The sequence below is a fragment of the Aethalodelphis obliquidens genome, unplaced genomic scaffold (assembly GCF_003676395.1).
Source record: "Aethalodelphis obliquidens isolate GAN/ISIS:26980383/991018 unplaced genomic scaffold, ASM367639v1 scaffold24, whole genome shotgun sequence".
Taxonomy (NCBI): Eukaryota; Metazoa; Chordata; class Mammalia; order Artiodactyla; family Delphinidae; genus Aethalodelphis; species Aethalodelphis obliquidens.
The window spans coordinates 16,475,343-16,496,588 of record NW_020837968.1 but is presented as its reverse complement, the minus strand read 5'-3'; the positions used below and the strand labels follow the sequence as shown (position 1 = coordinate 16,496,588).

The window sequence follows — 21,246 nt, the reverse complement described above, 5'->3', positions numbered from 1 at the left end:
CCTTCTCCCATTGTTTGGGAAATATCTTACTCCAGGAGACCAATGTGCCTGATTTTCACTATCAAGACAACACAAAATTGAGTTCTGCATAAAAATGACTTGACTGATGTTCAATTATTTATTCATTTCATTCAACAATTTCTGAGTGTTTACTAAATGCCAGGCACCTTCGTAGGCCCTGGAGATACACAAAAAGCAGTACAAAAGAAATGGTTCAACAAACGAGCCTTGGGAAATATCAATGAATCAAAGGTATTAGAACTATGTAATTTGCATATAAAGTACTTAGACACTTAATAAGTGCTTTTTATGATGATTCCACAACATTTGGAATCCACTGTTTTGGGGGAGCAGTCTTCTTTGACTAACTATAGCATATTGTTCTCCAAAGGTCGAATGAGATGAACCCAATAGGCACCATGCCCTGGGCCACCTCCTCTGAGCTCTTCTCCAGACAAAGGACACTGCCTGCCAGGCTGCCTCACACTTGCTCCCACGCCCATGTGCTGCTGGCCTCCTTTCCCATACTTCAGGCAGTTGGTCTCCTGTCTGTTTTTGAAAGACCCATTTCATCTCCCATGGCGCTTTCTCTAAGCTATCCTATGACTCCATCTCCCTCTTTGGGACTCACATAACCCTCTAAACTCTGATTTTGGTTCTCAGAGACTGTGGTTATTTTTGCCCCAATCATCTCTCTCCTATTAAAAAATAAATGGCTTGATGGCAGGGACCAATCTGACTTTGTGAGGTTTTTTAAAAAATTTAAACTTTGTCAATTTTTCATGTAAAAAAAGATGTCCTGAGAATTGGGGAAGAGGAGTGATAATCATTCATTCAACAAATATTTGAGTTCCAGTTATGCCCCAGGCACTAAACTCCAAAATACCAAGTAGTTGACTCTCTGGTTTGTGTGGTTTTTTTCAAAAAGACATAATTTTGTAGAATCAATTTTGCTGAAAAGAACACAACATAGTATAGCAATGAAAATTCTCCTATAAATGTTAAGTTCTATAAAGTCTTTTAAATTACACCTAACAATCCACTTAAGTTTGGAAAGAAGATGCAGTAGTACAATTGGTTTTTTTCCTGGAGTCAGAGATGTGTCTGATCCATAACAATGTCTTTCATGTTTTACTGTTTGCTAAATATTTTACCTTTTTAACCGAAAAGAAAAATTTGAACCATTCCTCTTTTTTTTTCTTTACTCTCTAGAACCTGCTAAACAAGTAGGAGTACTACAGAAAGGGGGTAATTAAAGAATATATTTGCTTCATTCCAAAATGTTATATTAATTTCAAGAAATAAAGAGGGTATTGTTTCCTGACATTTATTATTAAAGAAAGAGATGACCAAGGCTCATAGTCTGAAATGTATTACAGACTGTGCAATGCATTCCATGAGGCATAGCACACTCTAAAATTCATTTATAGTATAAAGAAGTCTCTAAAAGAAGTCCCACTAATAAAATAGGCCTTCACTCAATCTGACTGCCAAACTGACTTACTTTGGCAAGCAAGCTTGGAACATTTTAAATTTTACAAACATTATCCTGTTTTAAAAAAGTTAATTTTGACTACTTTAAGGAATGTAAAAATACACCTTGGTTTCAGTGAAATCAAGACTAAATCTTACCGGACTTCTAAAGTTAACTGTCATAATCAGATGTTACAATTAGTATAAAGGATAAAGGCTCTGAGTCTTTGGGACTGTAGAGGCCCATTTATTCTCAACAACCCCCCTTTTCCTCTTCTAGAAGGCAAATTAGTGACCATCTTTCCCACTTGCTCTTTCCTGTAGGTCGATGGGGTAAAAAGTACGCAATTTATAAATCAGAATGAAAAGCAATACATCGTGTATTCATTTAAATCAGGATTCAGTAACAGCTTGCTTTCTGCCACAATACTAACAGAATTAAGTGCACACAGCAAAGAACAACAACAACAAAAATTTAAGAGAAGAAAATGAAAGGAACAAATGTAGAAGGAGAAGAGAAAGGAGACTAATAATTTGGTTCTAGGCACTATGCTATGTGAAAAAAATAACCACTGTTATTCCATTTTTACAGAGACAGATTTACCCAAGATCACCAAGCTATTCAATGGCAGAGCCAGGATTCATTCAAACACAGGGATTCCTTTCTAAAGCCCATGCTCTTCCCACCTCATGTTGTGTAGTGAGGAAAGGAGGAAGGATTGAGGAAAGAAAAGTGAGAGCTGTAATACAGCACTAAGCAATTACTTCTAGAGGCTAGCTGTACTTATTTATCTACTTTTCAGAAAAAATTTGGTTTGACATTTGTACTTTAGATCTACTTACAAAAAGCTCAGGCCATAAATCAACTATACTTCAATCAAAAACAAACACAAAAAACAAAAAGCCCAGGCAACTAAAAATTCAATAAATTGATACTTTCACCTTTGGCTTGATCTGCAGAAGTTTTTGTAAGATGTAACTGTGGCTTCTAGAAGATGTCGAAGGATATTGCCTACTGGCTACGATTTTTTATAATATGGGGCTTTCAGATTTTTGAAGAAAAGAGATTTTATCTGTTGTCATTTCTTAATGTTATATTTCAAACAAAATACAAGCAATCATACTCCAATTAATTAGAACTATGCTGACCAAAAAGGGTATTTACTGCCAAATACTGCTGTTACTCTACATCATACGTGCTCCGTTTGCTGCCACAGAGGTTAAAAAGGGATCTCAGTTGCTTTAACAGAGGCAAGAAAGATAGTCCTCCAATGAAAGTTTCTGCAATGATGGAAACGTTCTGTATCTGTGCTGTCCAATATGGTAGCCACTCGTCACCTCTGGCTTTTGAGCACTTGAAATGTGCCTAGCGTGACAGAAGAACTGAATTTTTAATCTTATTGGACCCTCCTGAACATCACAGGTCTAAAGAAAGCGGTTTAACCATTCCTTCCTGCCAAAGACACCTGCCAAGCCGTCCTGGTTACTATTTACGGCAATTGTATATAAAGACAAATGATGATTTAGCTATCAGTAACCTTCCAATGGTAAGAGAGGAAAAGCGGAGAAAATGAATTTAGAAAACGATACATAGTCTGGTTCTTCTTTTTGGCTTGTGCTCCTGCAAAAGCTCTGATATTTAACTTTTGTGCTCCAGAGAATACAGCAGTCAATATTTGTAGATAAAAGAAGGCTATCTATCTGAGGTCAGCCCATGCTGAAATCTAAGTATCTTACCTTGTCCACATTACCTCTACATCTTTGAAATTGGGGACCATGCTTGCAGTTTTTACCTCTGTCTCCAGCACTTAACACTTACTAAGTATTCATTAAATTCTTGCTAAATAAGTGAGCAACCTTGAATTTCTCCATTCCTTGCTCCGACATCTTAGAAGAGCCATTTGAGTTGAGTCTGGCGTTTTGGGCAAATCAGAGACTTTGGGATTGGTGTTAATGCCAAGGTTCACACTACACTGCTGATGAAGTGTTCAGAGTGATTTTTGGTTCAAATTTCCTAACTAACTAAAATGACACAACTGCCGGGGCTCAGGGAAGGGGGAAGGGTGGAGCATTGCAGGCCAGGTGTAGCAAAGTAAGACCCTTTGGAAAATGATGCTCAGGTCTATAATTTACCCCTGGACGTTATGATACAACATATACAGAAGAAGCAGATTTCAAGTGGTAGATTCTATCTCTTTTAACATAATACAAGAATTCTCATTTCTTACTTTTTAGGAAAAAGAGTTCCCTTCATAGAAAGTAACTAGTGTCCTAAGGGGAAACAAAAAGAAAACCTCTGAGAAAAGTGAGTGTGAAATTGGAAAACTAGTAAAGAACCCGAGGAGAAAGGAAATATAGGTTACAAAAATTATATAGTCACAATGTATGGGGAGGCAGGGACCATGTTTACTTAAGCTTTCAGGGGCTGAGCTAATGCTAGAGTTCCGTGGTCCCCTCTGTGCCAAGCCTTCTTAACTCAGTATAGCTCTAATTCCTCCAGGGTGCCATGGGGAACATTCAACGTGACCATCTGTCTACAAAATCACCTTCAGAGAAATAAAAATGCATTTGGCAGGCACCCAAAACTACCACAGGTTCCCTACCATGATAATGAGTCTATGGCCATTGCCAAGTATCATTTATGGAGTCCCCTATTACAATCAAGAACATTTTTTGCAACACCAAATTAAAACGTAAGTACAGTTTGGATTAGAAATCTTGTATGCTATTTTTGGATGCAGAACTCCTTATTAATTGTGTCATAATACCATTACCCTTTCACTTTAATACGGCAGTAAGAAGGTTTCCAAATGAATCATTCAAAACTTTGCTTCAACCAGCACACATGGAATGTGACTGGTTCCTGAGAAGCTTTTTCCAGATCTCTGTAGGATAAAGAGCAAATCATTACCATTCAGCCTTTTAGATAACTTGACTGTATTCAGGATGTAAAATTAGGAAAAGCTGTCTCTCCTGACCAACCAAATGACCCCTTCACTCTGGCCATCCTCTTCTCTTTACACTTCCTTAAGCAGACTTTTATTTTTGTACGCTTTCCCCTTCCAACTTCCCCCCACCTTCTACGTTCTGCGTCCTGCAGGCAGTCCCTTTATCATGTCCTGTTCATCCTTCAAGGGTCACTCAAATTCTCTCTTCTCACTCAGCCTGCCCCTAACCTTACTTACTCCAGGGATCCTTCTCACCTCTGAACTCCTGAGTGCTTTATTGTTTCTATCGCAAAAGGAACTTCTCTTTATTATTATCATACTTATTTTATTCTTTAACTCCCCTGGTGACCCTGATGATCAGCCATGTTTAGGACTTACGGGTATGGGCTCTGTCTCATGGTAGGGAGAGACTACTTTCTGCCATTTTTAACTCCTTGGTGTTCTCAATTAGTCACATTAATTAACAGCTGAGTGATGGGTATAAGGATAGGAATCTACAAATGAAAAAGCCAGAAGCTTTAAAATGAGATCTATTTGAACTACTTAATATTTGGTGATAAATGGAATCAAAAGAGAATATTCTAAATGTGATCCTTGCAATGGTCTTAATTTAATCAACCAGAAGCTTAACAGAGAGTTTTAAAAAGCAAAAGACATATACAAGTGGTTGATTATAATGAATCTTTTAGATAGATTTATTACAGCTTAAAGAGTCAAAAAGGGATGAAACAGAATTTACTGTAGTACAGAAGGTGGGCAAAAGGGAAATGGGAATATGAATGATGGAAAGGAGGTGGCAAATGACCTGGGATAAAATTATATTTTCTATTTGACTCTTTAAAACATTCTCTATGGTTTAAGTACTTTACAAACAAATAACAACTTTAAAAATAAAACAGGGGCTTCCCTGGTGGCGCAGTGGTTGACAGTCCGCCTACCGATGCAGGGGACACGGGTTCGTGCCCCGGTCCGGGAAGATCCCACATGCCGCAGAGCGGCTGCACCCGTGAGCCATGGGCGTTGAGCCTGCGTGTCCGGAGCCTGTGCTCCGCAATGGGAGAGGCCACAACAGTGAGAGGCCCACGTACGGCAAAAAAATAAATAAATAAATAAAAATAAAATAAAATAAAACAAAATACCAACCAGGTGGGTGCATTTGTGGTGTAGGTGCAAAGAGCAATAGCAATTGAAAGTGCCTAGGATCTTCCATCTGTACACAATTTTACTCCAAGGCCATCAACCTTTAAGATACTTTTTAAGTGATGTGAATATACTTTTATCAAGTCATGAATACATCTTAAACATTAATTGAATAATACTTCATTAAGTATTTGAGATTATCAATTTTTTAAAAAACAACATGCAAGAAATCACAAAAGGAAAATAGATTTAGAGCGTTAACATTCCTGATAGAGATCAGCCTCTAGAACCTTCGTTCTAAGTTTCCTAAAAGTGTTGGGTAGAATAACTAATAAAAGGCAGCAAAGTATCACATGGCATCCTCATTTACAGAATTTCTCAGCGAGGACATCCCGCATAACCTATCCCCAACTGCCCTGCTCTCCCTTACACAGTAGCTATATCCATGTCCACATTTGCTTCGGTGGGTATATTACTGGTTTGGGAAAGACAGACACAGCACCTGGCTTAGTTTCTTGCCCATAGCACAATTCTGCAAATAAATACATGCTGGGCTGAACCTAAAAGCTGCAGTTTTCATCCTAGGATAATTTCCAACAGTATTGTTACCCTCAATGTAATCGTTAAGCATTACTCAGCATCCTCATTCTTTCAAGAAAGCTCAAAGGATCACACTCTTCCACTGTTACTGCCCCACCCTCCATCCCCAAAAGCTCTGCTTGCTTGGAGTTCTTCTCCTGTCCTCTCCATTTTAGTGATCAAAATTACCATCTACCCGTCTAGTTTCAGTTTCAGGAAACTGAAAATCAGTTGTGATTCTTCTTCCCTTCCTCCCCCATATCCAATTGTTCACCAGACCTAGTAGATTCTACCTCATAAATCTCTCTAGCTGAAATTACTTCTAAATCCTGGATCAAGTCACCACCAGCTCTCACCTGAATTACTATAACAAGTCTTCTAACGGTCTTCCTCCCTACAATAGTCCTGACCCAGTTCAATCTACTCTCCACCATGCAGTTTATGGACCTCTCTGAAATGTGTATCTGATAGTGTTTCTTTTCTGCTTAAAAATCTGTAATGCCACACTCATTAGGATGGCTATTATAAAACAATTAAAAAAAAAAAACAGAAAAGAACAAGCGTCAGCAAGGATGTGCACAGCAGCTGTGGAAACAGTCTGGTGGTTCCTCAATAAGTTAAACATATGATTACCATATGATCCAGTAATTGCACTTCTGGGTATATAACCAAAAGAAGTGAAAGCAGGAACTCAAACAGATATTGTATACACATGTTCATAGCAACATTATTCACAATAGCCTAAAGGTGGAGCAATCCAAGTGTCCATCGACAGATAAATGGATAAACATAATGTGGTATATACATACAATAGGATATTATTCAGCCTTACAATAGAAGAAAATTTTGATACATGCTATGACTTGGATAAGCCTTGAAGACAGTATGCTAAGTGAAATCAGACAGTCATAAAAGAACAAATACTGTATGATTCCACTTATATGAGGTACCTAGAATAGCCAAATTCATGGAGATAGAAAATAGAACGGTGGTTGACAGGGGCTGGGGGAGGGAAGAACGGGAAATTATTGTTAATGGGTATGGAGTTTCAGTTTGGGAAGATGAAGAATGTTCTGGAGAAAGGAGAGTTGTGATGGTTGCACAACAATGTGAATGTACTTAATGCTACTGAATTGTACACATACAAATGGTTCAAATGATAAATTTTATGTTCTATATATTTTTTCATAATAAAAAGTCGTGCACACACAAAAATCTATACTGCTTCTCCACTGGCCTCAGGATAAAGTCCTGAGATCTCCTAATGTGATTCACAATGCCCCTCAGGATTTAATCCCAATATACCTCTCCCCTTGCTATTACTCTTTGTTCCTTCAGGGCCTAGTCATACTCAGCTATGCTGGAGCTGTGCTCACACTACTTTATAAATCTTTACACAAACTATTCCCACTGTCTACAAGACAACCTCTTCTCCATTTGTAATGTTTTTCATTTTCATCCCTGTATGTCCCTTCTTGGTATCTCTTATCACAACATTGTAGCTGCCTGTTTGCTTTTCTGTCTCCCTTCCTACTAGCTTATAGCTCTATGAAGGAAAAAATAAAGTCTCATCTCATTTAGAACTACATCTTTGGTGCCTGGCACATACAAATATTCAGTAAATATTGTTGATTATGTAAATTCATAAATGTAGCAGATAGGGAAGAGTTTCTGGGAGCACACATTTTACAATACGTAAAATGAAAATATATAATATAAAATGAAAGTATGTAATATACACAACTGGACACATACCATTCCTTCGCAGGCATCTTTCAAAAGATTCTATGTCTGTTGCAGTTGATCAAAAGGCTCAAATTCTTGAGATAGAATTCTAATATGAAAGATTTCTCACATAAAATTCCAGTTTCCTCTACAACTGTTCCTGATGGACAAATATGGCACTTTTTATCAGTTTGTTTTTTAATGCCATTCTATTTAAAGTTGTATGTATATAGGACACTCATTCCTTTAAAATTAGGTCATTCAGAAATGCCAAGCCAAAGTCCTGAAAATACTGACAATGCCTATCAGATTGAAACAATTGGTTACTTATCCGTTGTTTTACTACTTTGTGAAGTTTTTTAAAGGAGGGATCAGCTTCAAAATGTAGAATTCTCTCTCATCTCACATCCTGCAACCATATAATTTATGATTCTGAAACATCAATATTTATGACCATAGAATTTCAAAACTAACCACTTACACTGTTTCATTCAAAGTGGAAAGAGTCTAAAACTGGCCATGTAGCACAATGCTGTCAGGACTAATCTTCTAAGAAATGGCTTTGGTGAGTGTTTTTATTATAGTTCTATAAACTAAAAGACTCTCACATCTAATATGGAAAAATGTATTCAGAAACTGTAGAAACACGCTAGAGAAGACTCCCCCTGCCCCCCACCCCTTGTCATTTTCCCCATCTTTCTCTTCCTCTCTTTTCAAAAGAGTGAAACCAGATAATCTCAGCAGCATCTAAAATCTGATGAAGGTGAAAAGTATTTATTACTTAATCCCTGTCTGGATGTGACTTTTTAAAAACTTGATATATAATTGCCATATAACATTACATTAGTTTCAGGTGTACAACGTAATGATTCGATATTTGTATATATTGCAAAATGATCACCATGACAAGTCTTGTTAACATCCATTACCACAAACATTTACAAAATTTTTTTTTCTTGTGAGGAGAACTTTTAAGATCTACTCTCTTAGCAACTTTCAGCTATACAATACGGTATTATTAGCTATGGTCACCATGCTGTATATTACATCCTCATGACTTATTTATTTTAGAACTGGAAGTCTGTACTCACTCTTTAATTAAAAGTGAATATGCTATATGCATACAATGGATTACTACTCAGCAATAAAAAGGGAAACTAATACACATAGCAATTAGACAGTCTCAAAAATGTTATGAGTCAAAATTGTCAGACACAAAAGAGTATCTACTGTATGATTCCATTCATATGAAGTTTCAGAGCAAACAAAATAATTTATGGTAACAGAACTCAGAACAGAGCTTCTGGTGAAGAGAGAAGGAATGACTAAGAAGTGGCATAAAGGAACTTCCTGGGGTGACAGAAATGTTCTACATCTGACCAAGGTGTGCATTATACTAGTGTATACATTTGTCAAAACTGATCAAACTATACACTTAAATATGTGCATTTCCCTGTGTATAAATTATACCCTAATATTCAATGAGAAGGCTGTCTTCTAGCTCTTTTTAGACTTTTTATTATCAAAAAATATGAAATAATTCTTGGTCTCTATAAAGTATTCAGTATTTTTAAAAATATATCACCATTGCTCACCTGCAGTACATGTGATTTAACTTACCCACAGAAAAAAATAGCTGGAAAGAACATATCAGAGAAACTATGGCCTGAAATGGGAAGGAGAACTGGCAATGATAGAGATTTTTCTAGTACATTTCAATCTACCAGATCTGAAAACGTTTTACAAAAAATATTTTTTAAAGCCCTATGCTACACATTTATAGGTTTCATCTGCTAAAAGGAATTGTTGCCTTCATACGATCTCAACATATTACGCAGTCACCCAAACCACATGAATAGAAATTGTGAGTACACCCATAAGGAAGCAACTGGTTTTGTACTTCTTTTTTGTAAATGTTGGTCACTATCAATAATAGCAAATATAAGACTCCTGTTTAGGCAGCCTCATCACAAATATATCTATCCCCCATGTTTAATAATAGAAATTACTAACAATAAAACCTTTTACTGAACTTTATAATTCAAGGCCTAGCAGGGACATCTAACCAGTTCACAGGAGAAAACGGAAGGAAGGGTTTAATTGACTAAGAAGTTAATGGATAAAACAGATATAATATTACTTCATTTGCATTTTAGTAGGCTTCACACAATCCAAAAAATATGCATTTTGTTTTGTTTTGGTTTTTGGGTATTTTTGGCCACGCCACGTGGCTTTTGGGATCCTAGTTCCCCGACCAGGGATTGAACCTGGGCCCTCGGCAGTGAAAGTGTGGAGTCCTAAACGCTGGACTGCCAGGGAATTCCTGAAATATGCACTTTTACTGGTTTCCTATCCCTGATACATTTTTCTCTCCTCGTTTGGGAGAAATCAACACCAACAACCACATTCATGTGGAATTAGTTGAATGAGAAAGTTCAGCAAAACAACTGGACCACTCACCTTATGTTGGCTATATGCTGTGGCACAGGCTGATGCTGAAAATGGTCAGGCCACGGATGATGCAGGCAGAAGGATGGAGAGGGCTGAAGACAGCACGTTGTCTGATAAACAGGTGAATGGTTTGGACAGAGAGATGCAGAATACTCTGAGTGTGGCTGCATGCAACACGAGGCCAAAGCAGGAGGTGCTGCGGGGCCAGCCTCGGGATGGCACTCTTGGTGACTGTCATGGGTAGTCAAAGGGTGATGGTATGGGCAAGGATGGCAGCACAGGGATAACATCTGAGGCGTTCTTTGGTTGTCTAAAGGCAGAAAGGATGATTTAACTGTGCCATTAACTTGCAGGCATCCATTTGGACTCACTTTTGTTCTGGGCGCTTCTTTGGGGGTGAGTTGCTGGGCTGCAGGGTCTCCATCACAGGGGGTGAGGGGACTAGCGCTGGTAGCACTGGTTGCGATGCTGCCATTGCTCAGAACCACAAAATCGTTGTTTCCGTTGTTCATAGCCATGCTCCAATTTCTTGACCCTAAGAAAGAAAATGATATAAAATCATCCAGTTACAGTCAGGTAGGCAATTATGTAAAGAAGATAGGAAAACTATTTTAAAACAGCTCTTTAAAAACAAGGGTTCTTGCAGGAGTTGTGAAAGCACTGGGGGAAGCCCAGCTCACCTGCAACAGAACCAGCCATGGGTTAGGCCTCCTTTTCTTTCCTCCCAGCTACACCATGCACCTTGAGAACCCTCTCCTATCCCACTGACCACTTCCTCCCTGCCCCATCTCTATTTTCAGTGCCTGTCTTCTCTCCTCATCCTAGATGTGCAATTCAGTTAAGAATTAGAACATTTTAGGATGGGGGTGGGAAGGGGGTAGAAGAGACAGAAAATACCAATATCATTCTTTAGCTTTTCAATAATATCATGCTTAGGGTGTTCTGATATAGGAATAATGGGCAAAATGAAGGGCTACTCTGAAGCAATTAGTTGTGTAGCTTCAGATAATGTGGATAATCTTAAGAATGTTTTATGTCTTTGAAAAATGTCAAGAAAATATGATTTTTCCTCTAAGTCACTCAGGTCCTAGAATAAGAATAAACAAAAGAAAATAAAAACTAATTAGCTAAGCTAAGAACTGTGGCAACCAAGATATCAGATGCAAAAGTTTTATCCCCTACACCAATGAATGTAATGCTAAAAAAATAATAAAACATGCCACATAAGTTGCCGTGAACTTAATTTGTTTTCTATGCTATGTCCTACAGGTAGCAATGCTTGCACATAAGAAAAAGAATACTATGGCTGGGGTTTGCTTCAAGTGAGATTTTTGTTATTAAGTTTTTCCCCTCCACCAAAGGGTCTAGGCCTTCAATGTAAATGAAAAATTAGTGTTCAAATTACCAGTAATATTTTTCTGCCCAGTCAACAAACAAACGCAAAGCCAGACAGCCTTCTTCCTCTCCCCTTGCCCACTTATCACCCTCTGACCAACATACACACAAAATGTGGAAATGTGCAATAAGAAAAATAGGTCATCAAATGCTAGTGGTCTATTTAACCTACATGTGAAAGCCAACAAGAAAAAAAGAAAACCATTGTTTGGCTCACTAACCCTTCTGGCATGGTATTTTTCTGAGTGGACAAAACAGCTTCTGGAGAAATCTCTCTCCAGTCTCTCCCCACCTCTGTCAGACACACAGGTACTAGAAGAAATCGTCTCTTTTCAGTCTGAGTACATGTAATGACAAACCCAGGTCACCCATGAGGAAGATTCCTATGCATATTTTCACCCAATTTATAAACTGCTCAACTGGGGTATTTCTGAACAGGGAATGCCAGAATGATGCATAACGTTTCAATGTGAACACTAATACCCAGAAGATACTCACTGTACTAGGATGCAAATTTAGCATTATTGACTTATTATCCTTTCAGATAGAGCTCATCAAACACTCAAACACACACATACACACACACACACACACACACACAGCCATTCAGCTATATAAACATCAACGCTGTAAGAAATGGAAGAATTAATGTAGACGTTAAAAAATTTCTTCATAAATTATTGTAGTGGAAAAGACAAAGCATTTATAAATATCAAAACATATATGTAAATCAAGCAGATGTTACTTCTCTCATCAGCCTTACTGTCACTTTGGAAAGTAGTCTGCCAATCCTGACTTCCTTTTATAATGAGCATTGAGAAGGATTTACTGGGGGGCCAACCCACACAGCATGTGGAATCTTAGTTCCCCGACCAGGGGATGAATCCACAGCCACTGCAGTGGAAGCACAAAGTCTTAACCACTGGACTGCCAGGGAAAACCCTGAGAAGGATTTTGAATTGTAGTAAACACAGTTGCTCTCTTCTTCAGTAAATCACTCCTGGGTATAAACACCTCCTACAAAACACTCAAATGATATCCCCAACACAAAGCATTGGTAGTTAAAATTATTATCCAACTAGTGGGAAGATATGGTAGATAAACTGGTAAGAGCCCTAAAGTGACCCAGGAGGCAGAAACTCTAATATTTTTTCCATCACTTTCTTAATGTGCCATCTCAGCAAGATCTGCTCCCTTAAGCTTCCTTTTACTGAAGGATATATCCTACCTTATGTTGTTAACAAAAGAAAAAGCTGTATGCAAATGTTCTGAAAACAATAAAACATATTAATCAAAGGCCATCTAAAAAGGCACTAGAGTTTTTAAAAAGTTAATTGAAATTTAAGATGTTTATTTGTATGGTTAAGTGAAAGATAGTCTAGAAAATGTAAGAAGCAATTGCTTGATGAGATAAATTGCCATTTCTTGGAATTAGAAACTCTCATTGTACAGATACTCCACAGAAATCACAGAGGGCATAAGCTTTCTCTTGCCTCTACCCATGACTCACGTTCCCAAGCCTTCTCTTCAGACCTCAGCCAAGCTACTGGAGCTGATGCAATCTTCTAGGCTGAATGGGAAAATCAAGACCTCCTCTTGGCCCTTCCATCAGGATAGAAGGAAGACTTTTTCTAGTTTGTCGATTTGTTCTGACCATCCTAGGTTGGTTAATATCATTTCAGAGAGCCTATTTTTGGTATTCAATTCAATCAGCCCTATTAACTATAATCACAGCTGTCAGGTGGGTTACGCTAGTGAGAAGTATCTAACAAAAATCCTCAAAGTTTTCAAGTGAAACTGGGCTTAAGACAGAGCGCCATCAACCTGGAACACTCATCAAAGTACCCTGAAATCCTCTCTAGACTCTCCGAAATTTCATCTGTTTCCCTATCTTCTAATTAAATCTGCTTTTCGTCAGGAAAAATAATTTTTCTTTTTCTTTGTAACAAGAATTACAACTATCATTCTCTCTTATTTTTATTGCAAATGCATCATATTGTAGTTACATAAGAGTTAAATAGATTTTTGCAGGCCAGCCAAGGGACCTAATCACCATTTATAACATTTTTTCCCCAGTGTGGTAAAATGCAGTTCAAGTGCCAAATAACTGACTTACGAATGATTTCTGGAGCACAACTTGTTTTGTAACTTGGAGATTTCTTGTAATGAAGTAGGTACAAGTGGAGAGTAAAGAATAATTTGAACTCTGACTTTGGCTCGTATTTGAAGAAAGTCATATAAGCTTTCTATGATTCACTTTCTTCAATCATAAAATGGGAACAATCAAATTGACTTTATAAATAAGTTGTGGGTTATAAGTAAAAAATAATAAAAAAGCAAAAGCAGACAAAAATTGTTCTAAGAAATGTTTACAGATTAAGTTCAGTGGATGTATTTGTGTAAGAATTCAGGTGACCAGGAGAACAGCAAAGTTTCGATCTAAAGTCAAGATTTGACGGCTTCCCTGGTGGCGCAGTGGTTGAGAGTCTGCCTGCTGATGCAGGGGACATGGGTTCGTGCCCCGGTCCGGGAAGATCCCACATGCCACGGAGAGGCTGGACCCGTGAGCCATGGCCGCTGAGCCTGCGCGTCCGGAGCCTGTGCTCCGCAACGGGAGAGGCCACAACAGTGAGAGGCCCGCGTACGGCAAAATAAATAAATAAATAAATAAATAAAGTCAAGAGTTGACCTTAAGGCCACACAGAGAAAGACCTTATTTCTTTAGAAATGAGACAAATGAGAAAAAAATTTGGTCTGAGCCAGAGAGAACAGGAAAAGAGATGAGAGAGTGGAAGATTCAACATCATAAAAATGAATTATTGTGATAAATGTAATGCTATGTGATTATAAATGCAGTGATAATAGTATTTATGCGGGAAGTTTAAAATAAGTTTTGGATCAAATATAATGAACAATTTTAAAAGAGCTTTGTTGAAATCACCTGTTTTCCCCAGGGCCCTAACACACAGGGACTGTCAAAAGAAAGCTATTCTTGAGACACTGGCTTGAGGTGTGATGGAGCCCCATGGCCAGATATTTTAGTGTATTTCCTGTTGTTCATGAATATAACATGCCAATATCAACACATCCGAAGCCACTAATCTCACACCTCCTATTTCACCTTTTCTATACTAGCATTTTTATGTCCTGAGTGCTTTAGCTGTTTGGGGACTGACTATAAGGCCTTTGGCCAAAGACCATCTTTTGATTACATTTTAAAATTTAAGATATTTTTCTTTGAGCCTCAGCTCTTCACATGTAGAAATCAGGATGGGAACCAGTGTCCACCTCATAGGATTACTATGAGAATGTAAAAATATTTTGAAAACCATAAAGGGCTATGTATTTACAATGGAAGAATTATTATTATTGCTTGATTGAGTGATGAGAATATAAAAAAATATGGAATGATGCTTCCTAGTTCCAAAGCTGAAATTATGTTTTAAAATGGCATCAGAGATATCTGTGGCTTAGAAGAAATGGCCTGGGTGGGTCTGAATTTGAAAGCTGACTCTACAGGTTACTAACTTTGAGAACCTAGGTCAAGTTACTTACATTCTTAGAGTCTCTAAGTGTTGATTCTTCTTAGAGTTAAATTTGTTTGAAATGCAAATTGGTGCAACCTTCTAAAAGAGCAACATGGCACCACTAATCAAAATTTGAAATACCCTCATCCTTTGACTCACAATTCTACTAGGAGTTTACCCCTTTGGATATACTTGAACAATGTGTAAAGATAAATGTCTGGATAAAGATGCTGACTGCACCACTGCTTGTAACAATGAAAACAAAAAATAACAAGGGAAACCACCTAACTTATCAATAGGGGACTTAAATTCTGTTATATCTATACCTTGGGTACTCTGCACAACAAAAAAGAATGAATTAAATCAGGATTATTGCTAGGGAAAGAAGTCCAAAGTACATCTTCATGTGTGAATAAAACCTAACTGCAGAAGAGCCTATGTGGTATGAATCCATTTCATTAAAAAAGTGGCGGAAACACACATGTATGGTTAGTATATACACAGATAATTTCTAGAAGGACATAAGAAAATGCTAACATTGTTTCCTGCTGGAGAGTTGGACTGGGCCATTTGGAAGGGTAGAGAAGACTTTCACATTTTACCTTCTGTACTGCTTGCAACTTTTACTACAAATGTGCCGTCTTCATAGTAATAAAATATTAATGAAACAACATATAAAGTTTCTAGCACAGTGACTAATAATGAACAGAAGATAACTATTATTAAAATGCAAAAACAGAAGCAAACTTATTTCACCTTAAAGGGTAAACAGTCGTCTCTTCACTGGATGCATTTTTAATTGTTTGTCTTCCAGTACATATCTGCTTTCTTACAATAGCACCCTACACAATCTATCAAATAACTGGATAAAGCAGGAAATCAAAAAGGATTTAAGGAGCAAGAACAGATGAATACAAACTATTCGGAAAAAGGTTTTCAATATATCTTATCTCCCAGCTTCCAAATTTTGGGAAACATAAATGATTATTTGTTGGACCAAAGCTATCTATGAACCAAAAGTATCGTGACTAGTTTCATAAGCATTAAACAGAGAATACAGAGAAGAAATATAGAGGCATTTCAATCACATGTAAAGAGAAAAGTCATCAGAGCTCATGTGATTAGAAGGTTCAAACAATTACATCCTACTCTGGGCTCAGGACACTTACACCTATAAGATCAAAGGAAATTACCCTGCTTCAAAGACTTAAAAGTAGTATCTCATTGGAAATGCTATCATATAATCATAGTAGGAACTGCTGGAATTATGGAAATTTTATTCATCAACATATTACATGTGAAAATATGCTAATGACACACAATTTACCCAAAAGATGCCATCAAACTATTTAGGTGGCTCAACATCCAGAAAGCGTTATGAAAGCCTCTTAGCAGCTCCTTGCAATTGGAAGCCATAACAGTTTTTGTGGCCAGAAAACTGTCAAGTTAAAATCTAGAGGTAATGTGGAAGAGAATACACAGACATGTTCCAATTACCACAGTACCCACTCAGCAAAGCCATCACTATCCTTGACAAACGCAGGGCTCAGATAGCCTGAAGGAACAACATCTTCATCCGCATCAACAGTAATACTGGTACACCTCTGCGGTATTGCCAAACACTTTCACACACATGATCTCACTTGAGTTATCCTCCTAATAGCCCTCAGAAAAACAGGTGTGGCAGGCATTACCGCTCTACTTTGCAAAAGAAAACTTGAGACACAGAGTCTCAGATGGTAAGGCCAGGAAGTCTGATGCTGAGGTTTTGAAGGCTTTCTGCTTAACTACATTCCATAAGCTTAGATAATGTATTCCAGAATAACCCTTTGCTTCATCAGATTCATAACATCAAACTTAACAATAAATGGCAAGGCTGAATCAAAAACAAGATCCCATATTGTAGCCAATCATCTTTTTCAGAAGTGATGTTCCCTATAACACAGTTTCACTAGACAAAATACAAAACACTGATAACAGTGTTTCTCAAACATAGGGATCACTTGGGGATGTTGCTAAAATGTAGATTCTGATACAGTCCATCTGGAGTGGGACAAGAATCTTCCAACAACAAGCCCATACCGTTGGTCCCTGGAACACACTTTGTGTAGCAAGGCAAAAGCACAAACTAGGTGCGGAGGCTACAAGAGAATCAGGCCTAAGGAATGGCAAAATGATGCTCAATTAAAGCAGAATGGATGCAACAAGCAGGGAAATGATACCAGTTAACAGAGAAATAAAGTCCTGTTTTTCTAATTAAGACAGAAAAGTAACAAATTTTAATAGTAGAGGTTCTAATTGATAACCAAGTTTAATTATGGCTTATTTCAGGACTCCTAAACTGTTGTGTACATAGAAATAACAACCAATCAGATTTTAATCTTCTTAGTGTAATGTATATGGATTGAAGCACCTTGCTCAGTTAACTGGGTGAGACAATCTTTTTCTCTCAAGTGGTACTAGATATTGGAGATACCTGAAGTCTTTTTTTCATACCAGTTATAAAGGCAGTTTGGGAGTACCTGTATTCATTATGCACCAAACCTGTTTTAATATGAAATTGCTCCCCTAAAATTGCTTGATACTTATCCTAAAATGATGGTCTCATTTCTTATCACTGGTACCAAGATGCCCTATTAATAGCTAGTGCTATGGCAAGAGAAAAAACAGCTGCTCTAAACGCACCAGAGAAACAGACAAAGAAGTATATTTGTGGCATCTTCTAGAATGGAACTGTGAAAGCTGGATAGTAGAAGGACATCAGCCAGGTTTTTTCTCTAGGAATATTATTTCCCTTCAAAGGGCTATTAAAATGTTTTTTTATCATCTCACTGTGTCAGACACTTTCCTCACAATGCCTCTATGAAGATTTTGTTAAACCCATTATAGAGAAAACTGAGGGTCAAAAATATTACAGTGTAACTAATGCAAATCACATGATTGGGATTCAATCTTAGACCAGGATGTCTCTGAAAGTGAGGCTTTTCAACCAACCTCAAGATGCTTCTAGGGCAATGCCAAGTTCAACTAGCTTTTATGGGACCACTAGAGGCTACTGATATAAAATTCAGTCTGAAGGTCCACATGAAAAATGTCCTCTGAATTCAGTATTTCCCAAGACAGTTTTAAAAGGTATAATTCAGCATTCAAGAGTGTCAGAGACATATTCCACTGAATTAAAAGAAGTGCTATCTACCCATGTATCATATTATCCAAACCTGAAAAGCAAGACAATGGATTAATCTTTGTTGTCATGTAGTGTCTGGACTATTTCAAAATAATGTAATTGTGACCTGACAGCAAAATCTGTATCTTTAATCAAAGAATCAGGCCCTCTTAAGGAACTAAAAAGTATAGTCTTAAATAAAGAAACATAATCTTCTCTCCTTCTGAGATGAATTAAATTTTCTTATTTTTCTTTGAGTTCATGAACTTTCTACAATTAAACTCTCCTTCAATAAGAACACTTTAAGTATCTTCATTTAATCACCTATAAGCATTTTATACGTTGCAAAGAATTCTACAGAAATTAGGTACTACTGCTATCATTCCCCTTAATCATAAACTGCAATAAATTAGAAGCCATTTTCTCAAAGAAACAATGTTATACGTTTGAGAATCTATACCACTTAATAAACATTTAATAAGAACCCACTAGGTATTACTATGCTTTGCATCACACTACGAGAAAGCAAACTGTTGTGTTCTAGGAAATCTGAAAATAAGGGATCACCATTCTTCTACAATGAAAACTCACTGCTGCCTATTAATTTTTTTTTTTTTTTTTGCGTTACGCGGGCCTCTCACTGTTGTGGCCTCTCCTGTTGCGGAGCACAGGCTCCGGACGCGCAGGCTCAGCGGCCATTGGCTCACGGGCCTAGCCGCTTCGCGGCATGTGGGATCTTCCTGGACCGAGGCACGAACCCGTGTCCCCTGCATCGGCAGGCGGACTCTCAACCACTGCGTCACCAGGGAAGCCCTAAATTTATATTATCAAGAAGGTAGTTTCAACTTATGCTAACAAACATCATCTTTGAAAATGAAATATACCTAACATTTTTATATAACCTCTTTTAAATATGATTATACACAAGATGTATAGGTAAAGGCACCAATGAAGATAAACTATAAATGTTACATGTTTTATTTTTACAAAAACCATTCATAATATTTACAAACAGCTTAATGATACAGAAGAAAAATTAAAATTGACAGATACAGTTTTCCCCTTGCCCAGATTTACAGAACTATATTGATAGATAAGAGTTAAAAAACATTAGGAAGATATTAGAGTGTATGTGCCATAGCCAATCTGAAGACACTGCATTTGGAAAGCAGTCTTATTGCTAGATATGAATTAGGTTGTCAAGGCTGAGATTTATACTTATGGGGTGAATGATAGGAATTTCAGGGCTGTGGAAACATCAGTCTCATTTTTCTCATGTTTCATGTTTAATGTACCTTTGGTAGAAGGTCTATGTGGGAAGAGAAATGTGGGTGTAAAATTAAAAAGTTTATCTTTTACAGTCTGGGATAAATGATAGTCGAGAACATCATCTTTTTAGCATAAACACTTATTTACCTAAATATATATTTCAAGAGCAGTATCACTATATTGCAGTTATTAAAGCAGTTTTCAGAGATCTCTTTTCCAAGTTCCTCCACCAAAATTATCATTCCACAAAATATTCACCACTTCTCCCCACACTTACAACAAGTGTTATATCCATAAGCATCAATACCCTTAAAAAAGAGAAAGAGAAAGTATTCTTTTATCTTTGAGTTCCTATTTCAAAGATATGAATGAGTTTCAATTCTATAAAGCTGCAATAATTTCTTTTAACCCTAAGTCTGAAGATTTATGTTCATTTGCATAACTAAGAATATACAAAATAAAACTAGAGAAGTTTTTATAGTCAGAAATGTCGATCTCTGGTCTTTCAAAAAAAATTCTAGAAAGCCCACTAAAAAGTTGTTATTTAACTCAAGAATCAGCTGAGACATCCATTTGGACTCTGCTGCAAGTCTTGAAGGGAACACAATAAATATAACAAATATTCACAAAGTTACAAGTCTATTACAGTGGTTTCAACCCATTCTGCACACTAGAATCACTTCAGTAATATGAAAAAAAATTACAGACACAGGGCCCTGGTCCCAGACGTTATGATTTAATTCATATTGTAATGGGGTGTGGACATTAGCAGTTTTAAATGCTCCCCAGATGATTCTAATGTGCAGCTAGGGTTCAGAACGACTGATTTATACTTTTAATTAATGCTGATCAATTTATAAGAGCAAGCAACTGCCACTCAAAATATTCCATATTGGTTCAGAAATTATTGCTTGAAATGCAGAATATTGCTGTATATTCAAAAACATTTGGACCTGGTACTCCATGTTAGACATGTGTTATAGTATTTGGATTAGTTTTACTTCTTTTGGGGTTATCCTTGACATTATAAGCGTGGGGACAAGGGTGCAGGGAAGAGAAATCCTTAATAAGACATTAGTTTGAGAGACAACAGTGTGGAATTCATGTGGGACAATGTTGTGGAAACACAAAACAACTTGTCACACAGTCTCAAGTACTTATAGATCATTTGGATAGAGTTTAGGGTATAGCCAATTGGACTAACAAGTTTATTGAACCCTCAAGAAAAAATATCTCCCCAACCCCTGGTCAGTATCCAATATGAAGTCCCAAGCATCTCTATTAAAAGAGGATGTTCCCTAAAGTTTTGTGCCAAAAAAAGAAAGAGAAAGAAAGAAAGAAAGAGAGAAAGAGAGAGAGAGAGAGAGAGAGAGAGAGAGAGAGAGAGAGAGAGAGAGGAGGAAGGAAAGAAGGAAGGAAGGAAGAAAAAAAAGAGAAAAACAAAAGGAAAAAGAAAAGAAAAAATACTTCTGATTGCATTTTAAGCATTTTAAACGTTTCAATTCTAGAGTCAGACAACCTCCAGACACCAGGCCTCCTATCTAGCCTCACATCCTAGTAAAAAAAGAATTAA

General features: G+C 37.3%; 1 protein-coding gene across 6 annotated transcripts in view; it reads right to left on the bottom strand.

Moving 5' to 3' along the window:
* Positions 1-21,246, bottom strand: part of DISP1 (dispatched RND transporter family member 1) — a 202,019-nt gene that overhangs the window by 40,051 nt on the left and 140,722 nt on the right. For all 6 annotated transcript variants that reach the window (XM_027122258.1, XM_027122262.1, XM_027122260.1 and 3 more), the window contains one exon: positions 10,326-10,851. In XM_027122258.1, the coding sequence (XP_026978059.1) occupies positions 10,326-10,834 (509 nt within the window). In that variant the 5' untranslated portion in view covers positions 10,835-10,851. The remainder of the gene's footprint in view (positions 1-10,325; positions 10,852-21,246) is intronic.